Source organism: Chiloscyllium plagiosum, chromosome 34 (assembly GCF_004010195.1).
Source record: "Chiloscyllium plagiosum isolate BGI_BamShark_2017 chromosome 34, ASM401019v2, whole genome shotgun sequence".
NCBI classification, from domain to species: Eukaryota; Metazoa; Chordata; class Chondrichthyes; order Orectolobiformes; family Hemiscylliidae; genus Chiloscyllium; species Chiloscyllium plagiosum.
The window spans coordinates 20,174,914-20,183,083 of NC_057743.1; the positions used below are offsets into that span (position 1 = coordinate 20,174,914).

General features: G+C 40.6%; 1 protein-coding gene across 3 annotated transcripts in view; it reads right to left on the minus strand.

Moving 5' to 3' along the window:
* ano11 (anoctamin 11) overlaps window positions 1-6,683 on the minus strand; it is a 47,601-nt gene extending 40,918 nt beyond the window's left edge. The window contains exons 1-2 of one of the 3 annotated variants that reach the window (XM_043675748.1): window positions 6,270-6,683; window positions 2,317-2,413 (exon numbers count right to left, since the gene is read on the minus strand). In XM_043675748.1, coding sequence (XP_043531683.1) covers window positions 2,317-2,413; window positions 6,270-6,275 — 103 coding nt within the window. In that variant the 5' untranslated portion in view covers window positions 6,276-6,683. Of the gene's footprint in view, window positions 1-2,316; window positions 2,414-2,503; window positions 2,567-5,427; window positions 5,761-6,269 lie in introns of those variants that run through there. The other 2 variants (XM_043675747.1, XM_043675749.1) reach the window with 2 other exon arrangements.
* Window positions 6,684-8,170: the final 1,487 nt, after the last annotated feature.

Sequence of the window (8,170 nt, forward strand, 5' to 3'; positions counted from 1 at the left end):
ACATCTTTTGGACTGTGGGATGAAACCGGAGCACCCGGAGGAAACCCATGCCGACACAGGGAGAACATGCAAACTCCACACAGTCGCCTGAGGCGGGAATTGAACCCGGGTCTCTGGCGCTGTGAGGCAGCAGTGCTAACCACTGTGCCACCGTGCCGCCCACAAACACTTGGTTCACCAACACTCCCAAAGACCTTACCATTAAGTGTAGAAGTCCTGCTAAGATTTGCTTTCCCAATATGCAGCACCTCGCAATTATCTGAATTAAACTCCATCTGCTACTTCTCAGCCCATTGGCCCATCTGGTCCAGATTCTGTTGTAATCTGAGGTAACCCACTTCGCTTCCACTACACCTCCAATTTTGGTGTTATCTGCAAACTTACTAACTGTACCTCTTATGTAATCTGAGGTAACCCTCTTCGCTGTCCACTACACCTCCAATTTTGGTGTCAACTGCAAATTTACTAATTGTACCTCTTATGCTCGCAACCAAATCATTTATGTAAATGACAAAAAGTAGTGAACCCAGCATTGATCCTTGTGGCACTTCACCGGTCACAGGCCTCCAGCCTGAAAAACAACCCTCCACCACCACCCTGTGTCTTCTACCTTTGAGCCAGTTCTGTATCCAAATGGCTAGTTGTCCCTGTATTCCATGAGATCTAATCTTGCAGTACTAACCACTGAGCCACCGTGCTGCCGTATCAGGGGGCGACAGTGCTTCTGTGCTTTAAGGCGACCTTGAACGTACCCTTTACCTTTTCCTTTAGCCACTCATTTGGTATTGCCATTCGAGAGCAGGGAAAGCAGAACCTACTGTGAGAGGTAGGTTTGGACACAGTGGCCCATCCATCAGAGTTGGTTAGAACATAGAAAAATACAGCGCAGTACAGGCCCTTTGGCCCTCGATGTTGCACTGATCCAAGCCCACCTAACCTACACTAGCCCACTATCCTCCATATGCCTATCCAATGCCCGTTTAAATGCCCATAAAGAGGGAGAGTCCACCACTGCTACTGGCAGGGCATCCCATGAACTCACGACTCGCTGAGTAAAGAAATGAGACTCATTGCACGATTTATATGCACACACAAACGAACAAGCAACTAACTTAGGTTGTATAGCGACTCCTACTTCTTTACAGATGCACAATGTTCTTCATCCTTAAACTCCAAGATCTATCCCATTCCCATTGATGCAAATGTTAAGGACAGATTGAAAGTAATTGGCTGAAGAAATGAGAGTGATATGAGCAAAAATGGTTTCATGCAGCAATTGGTCAGGAGCTGGAATGAGTGGCCTCAGAGTAGGGCAGAGTGCATTCAATTCAAGCATTCAAGACGAAATGGGATTGGTCTCTGAAAGGACAGTAAGTGAAAGGCTACATGGCAAAAGCTGGGCATGGCAGGGGGTGAATAGCTCCCCAACACAGACACGTCAGACTAAGTAGCCACCTCCTGTGCTCCAACCATTGTGTGATTCAGTGATAAGTTATATGACTACCGACTTTCGTATCATCCGCAAACTTGCTCACCCAACCTTCTAGCCCCTCCTCCAGGTCATTTATAAAAATGACAAACAGCAATGGTCCCAAAACAGATCCTTGCGGAACACCGCTAGTAACTGCACTCCAAGATGAACCTTTACCATCAACTACTACCCTCTGTCTTCTTCCAGCCAGCCAATTCTAATCCAAACCTCCAACTCACCCTCAATGCCATACCTTCTTCAGGAGCAGGGCTTCAAGGCAGGTAGATTCGGCTTCATGGAGCATACTCATGTTGGTCTGCAATTCCTTTGTATGTAAAACATTTTGAGATGTGATGACAAGTCCAAAATTGTTTTTTAAATGTGTGGTGAACTTCTGCAGGCATTACCCTGCTTACCCTCTATTTTCCCAGACTTACCACAGCTCTCTCCCATGTTGCAGTGGGACTGGCAATAGAATTTGTGAATATTAATTTGCTTGACGTAACTAACTCTATATTAGCACACCCTGCTGGTCACAGAGAGCTCCTTTTTATAGAAATTCCTATTTTCCAGAAAAAAAACGACACAGGCTGCCTGGAATGGAAGCTTCTGTCATAAATCATGATTTGCTTCAAGCATGCACACCGACTAGGGTATACGAAAAAGCGGCACCTTTCTGTCCGAGATACAAAAATGCACAGATTTAACCACCTTTTTATTGCTTTCATGATAATAATGTAAAGAATTAAAAAGCATAGAGACTAAAGAAAAAAAATCATGAGAGGTGAAAGTGAAACATATGAATCAAGACACAGTAACAAGCAGGACACAAATAAGGTTCTCACCGATTTTTGTTATCCCATCACTGAAATAATTCCCTCTGCAGTCAGGGCTGTAACCACTGTTGGAGTTAATACACAAGTCCTCATCATCCTCATCCCCCTACAATATAACAGCAGAGCTGGAGTTATTCACTTAACACAGCAACCAACACAGACATGAACTCAAAAACATATCAGTGAAAATAGAGACCTTGCATTAACTAGTAAATGTTGGCCATTAAACCAGTGAACACAGAAATAAGTAAAGTATGAGCATTAACAAGTGAGAATGTCTTTGCCCAGTGACCATTGACGATATAACAAGCATGATTTAAATGGTAAGCAACAGTATTAATTAGCGAACCAGTACACTAAGCAGTGAATGCAGTTATTACCATTGAGCATGGCAAGCAGAGGCATTAGTCATTGAACACAGATATCAATCATTACAATCACAAAAAGCAATATACATCTGCACCTAAAATGCTAATTTTACAAATGCACCACAAACCCACCATTACCACATTCCCACTACAACATGGTTATTGTGATCACTGATTTAGTGGCACTGGGCAATTACAGAGGTTTACATGCACAGACAACCAAGATTTGGCTTCGATTTGCAGACAGGTTAAGTGCCGAGGATCTGGTTACATACAAATATATAAACAATTGATGGACAAGAAAAGAGCAGCTGGCACGCTAATATGACCCATACAGTTATAATGCCTTTGATATCATAATTCACAACATCCTCCAGCACACTAATAGCCTGGCAGGTTTTTTTTAAAAAGTGGAAGTTTAGGAGAAACAATATGGAAAATCATTCTCCAAAATACTTAAACAATTAAACTAGCTCAGGAAACAATATTTGTAATTTACATTACTTCGAAACCCACCTGTCTTTTGAATGCCATGGTCTGCCACAAACTGATCTAGGTTAGGGACAAAAGAACTGCAGATGTTGGAATCCAAGGTAGACAGACAGGAGGATGCAAGAATACAACAAGCCAGGCAGCATCAGGAGGTGGAGAAGTCATTGTTTCGGGTGTGACCTTTCAAGACGGGGGCAGGGGGAGTGGGTGCAAGGGGAGCTGCAGATAAGGGAGAATTGGGAGGGGCAGGGTAGTGAGTTGGAGATAGAGGAACACAGACTTGGTTGGCCGATGGGAGGAATGAATCCGGTTGGTGGCGAGAAGGAAGGTTCGATAAGAGGAATGGAAGGGAGAGGGAGGGGCTGGGAAGGGAGTCAGATGATGGGATGGGAGGTTATTTAAAATCGAAGAACTCAATGTTGAGTCCTTCAGGCTGTAGGCTGCCCAGGCAAAAGATGAGGCGTTGTTTTTTTCTAATTTGCAGTCTGATTTGCTATGGTAATGGAGGCAGCCAAGGATGGTCATGTCGGAAAGGGAGTGGGAAAGGGAATTAAAATGGGCGGGGACTGGGAGGTCAGGTCAGCCCAAGGTCCCAGCTAAGATGCTTGGCAAAACATTCCATTAGTTTACACTTGGTCTCCCCAATATAGAGAAGACCACATTGGGAGCATCAGATACAGTAAACTAGGTTGGAGGACATGATGTGGAGGTGCCTGTGTTTGATAGGGGTGGACAAAGTTAAAAATCACACAACACCAGGTTGTAGTCCAACAGGATTATTTGGAATTACAAGCTTTCAGAACGCTGCTCCTTTGTCAGCTACCTGGTGTTGTGAGATTTTTAACTAGGTTGGAGGAGACTAGGTCCCCTTCTAACATATTGTATTTGGTTATAGTCCTTCCCTATTCTCAAAGCAATGGATTCAGATTTTGCAACAAAATTTACCGCAGACTCCATAAAAATCTGTGTTGTTACCTATAAACCAGGGTGGTTATGGACAACACACTCTTTGTCCAGTGGTTATGGGCAAGTGGGGAGCAAAACAAGTCAGGGTTCCTGGTGTTGATTGCTAATCAATGCCACGTTGTTGCAAACTACATGTTAAAGCCATGTTAAAATGAGACTGGACACGGTTGTAAAATTCTCCAGCTGGGTACTCTTACTGAAACACATACCCATCTTCTCAACTGGGATATAAGAGATGGGATAGTTCGTTTATTATATCCAAAAGGTACCTTGGGATACATATATACCTTTCTTAATCTCAGTAAACCCCAAAGCACATTGCAGCCAATGAAATAGATTAGCAGCATTGTCAATGTGCTTAGGTAGGGAGCAATAGCAGCAATTTTTACACAGCCAGTCCCATAAACTGAGGAATGATAACATCTCAATAATTTGTTTTTAGCGATGGTGATTGGGGCATAGAAACTGGCCAGGATATCAGAGAGATCTCCCCTACCCAGCTTCAATAGTAAGATATTTAGTGCTCATCAAAAAGAACAAACAAGACCTCAGTTCAATGTCCGAGTTGAAAGACAGCATTTTCAAAATCGTGCAGCAGTCTTTCGATATGACACAGGAATGTCAATCTAGAATCCATGTTCAACTGTCTAGAGTTGGAGTTGAATCTAGCAGCTTCTAAGCAAGAGGCCTACTACTGATCCATATGCCTAGAGGGCCCTCACATTCTTGTGACTGAGGATCAAGTGAAAAAGATCTCTCCAGCATTTGAGTTGATGTTAGACAAGATGGACTGCTACCCTGCCTCAGCCAGAAATATTGCCATTGTTTGAAAAGGAAGAGGCATATTTTACATGCAACAATGGAAAATTGCTGACTACGTAGCACATGTAGCTGATTAATTTAATTACAGGGAGCTAGGGAAGGGGGAGTGAGAGTCTCCTCATAATTAACTGCAATTTTTAAAAAAGCTGTTTTTTTAAACCATAAATGTGAAACGTTAAATCAGTATCATATAGCATAAACACAGCTGTAAAATGTAACTAATTTTTTTCTGAGCCATACTGAATACATTACTGCAACAGCAGCACTGGAGGGAATCTGTTACGTTTCCTCTCAAACAATCAAAGTTGTTGCATTGAAATAAATTTACGAAACTACAGCTGATTTTATACAGAAGGTAAACTCAACCTTTTTCAATTCAAAAGTTGTGTCTGCACGAGGTCTATTTCAAAGGCTGAGAAACAGGGCAGTTAGCATCATTATAATTATTACCAGAATAAACAAGGCAACTTACATAGATAGTAGAGCGGTAGCCCCCATTCTGAACACTTCCATATGTATCCATCACAACCCCAGATGCATCCTTTTCTAAATACGTTAGCACATTACGATTCTTCTGAGTTTCATAGCTCTCACTCTGCAGCATCTTCCAATCTCACAGCACATCAAACATGGCCATGGGAGAAAAGCACTGTAGCACGCAGACCTTATCTAATGCCTCCAGTCAGTGAGGAGAACTTTAGCTCTTTTATTGAAAAAAGACATCAGCATTTTACAGCCACATATCTGGCTCTGACAATCAATGCAACAGTGGAATCATTTGCTGCTCATACAGATGTGCAGTGCACAGGCGCAATGAACTGCATTAAGTCTTCAGCATTCCCGTTTCAATTGTTTATTTTAAAAAAACAGCTTCTGGGGCTCTCAACACCTTTAGATTTTAATGCAGTTCTGTCTCTAAAATCTAGCAATTGTAATGCTGCTTTCTCTCCTCAATCAACTTAAAATAAAAAATATTCTAGGGTAGCTGCTTCCTGGGCACTAATTAAATATTAATAACATAATGTAAATATGCAGCATACAGTGGGGGAGGAGACACAATAGAGCTAAAGAAAGACTGCCTTCTGCAAAGAATCAACATGAGGCAGATGCAATATTGTATTTCACTTTATTAAATGAGACTGACATCCCCAACGTTGCATTATCTATCAGCCATTTCATCAGTAAAAGACCTATTCAGATTTCACTTCTGTTGTTGTCACCTATGAGCATCTTGACAGATACACTTCTGCAGACACAAAAAGCAGTCACATAAAAATACATACTTCAGTACCCAATACTTCATGTATAACTTACCAGCATGGTTCATTACTCTGAGTAATTCATGCATATGTGCCCATCATTCTCTGTGGAACTCATTCTCTAGTGTTTAACACTGTTCGAATTACCCCTCCTGTGTAAATGTACGTTTTGCTGCGTAATCCACTCTATTATTTACAACCTTGAAGGACAAGGGCAGCAGATACATGAGAACACAGGAACTCAAAACTTTCCCTCCAAGCCACACACCATCCTAAACTGGAACTATATTGTTGTTCATTTACCATCCCTGGGCCAAAGTCCTGGAATTCCATTTCTAACAGCATTGTGGGAATGCCGACAGCTGATTAAGAAAGTGGTTCACCACCATCTTCTTAAGGGTAATCAGGGAATGATAATAAATGCAGGCCTAACCAGTCATGCCCACATTCCATGAAAGAATTTAGAAAATGTGTAAATTACCCCAAATGTCCATTATTCTCTGTGTAATTTATTTCTGGATATCCATTCATACAAATACAGCTTACCCTTGGATATCTGTTTCCTACTGTGTAATTTACCTATATTATTTCCGATATGACAATTCATCTATGCATTCTGGTGAATCGCATAACTAACATGGGTAGACAAGGCTCTAAACTAAACAGTGTGGGGGATGGTTTAGTTGCATGGAAAATTAGAAAATCAAAGGTATAGGAGAAGTTAAGACTGCAGATTATTGAGGGGGCTGATTGTTACCATGAAATAAAGGAAAGGACAGAATGTGTAAACAACATATTGAACCAAGGAACCATAAAAGTGTAGGGAAATGCGATAACAAAACAAACTTAAAAGCTTTGTATCTTAATGCATGAAGCATTTGGAATAAGATAGACAAACTGATGCTTAAATTTAGGTAAATTAATATGACCTCATAGCCATTACAGAAATGTGGTTACATAGAGATCAACACTGGAAACTTAACATTCAGGGATACTTGAGCTTTTGGAGGAATGGAAAAGGTGGTAAGGTAGGACTGTTAATAAGCAATGAAATGAGAACAATTGTGAGAGATGATCTAGGCTTGGATGATTTACAGTCCATTTGGATGGAGGTAGAAAACAGCAAGAGGACATTGGTAGTAATGTACAAGAGAAGCTATGCAAAAAATTATAAAGCAACAAATAATAGAAGCGTGTAAAAAGAATAGAGCAAAAATTATGGGTGATTTTAATCTTCATATTGATTAGGTTAGTCAAATTGGAAAAGGTAGCTATGACAACGAATTCATAGAATACATTAGGGACAGTTTCCTACAGCAATATGTTTTGATGCTAACCAGGGAGCAGGTCTTTTTGGATCTGGTAATGGGTAATGAGGCAGGTTTAATAAATTACTTCTCAGTAAAAGATCTCTGAGGAAATGGTGATAGAAACATGATAGAAATTAATATTCAATTCAAGAGTGAGAAACTTGAGTTGGGAAACTGTGTTTAATTTAAATAAAGGGAATTACAATGAAATGAGAATAGATTTAGCTAAAGTGAACAGAGTGGATAGATGAGCAGGAATGACAGTAAGTAAGCAGTGGCAGCCATTTAGAGAGGTTATTCCAGACTCTCACCAAAAATTTATCCCAGTAAGGAGGAAAGATTTTAAGAGAGGGATAAACCAATTATGGTTAACCAAGGAAGTTAAAGAGTATTAAGTTGGAAGAAAAAGCATTTAAAGCAGACGAAAGACTGGGATAAATTCAGAACCCAACAAAGGAGGACTAAACAAAATAAAGACAGAGAAAATAAACTATAATGGCAAATTAGTGAGGAATATAAAAACTGACAAAAAGAGCTTATTTAAAATATATAAGTAAGAGAATGTCAAAGTGAACAAATGCCGTTTACAAAATGACTCTGGAGAAATGGTTTTGGGGAACAAAGAAATAACACAGGACTGAAACAG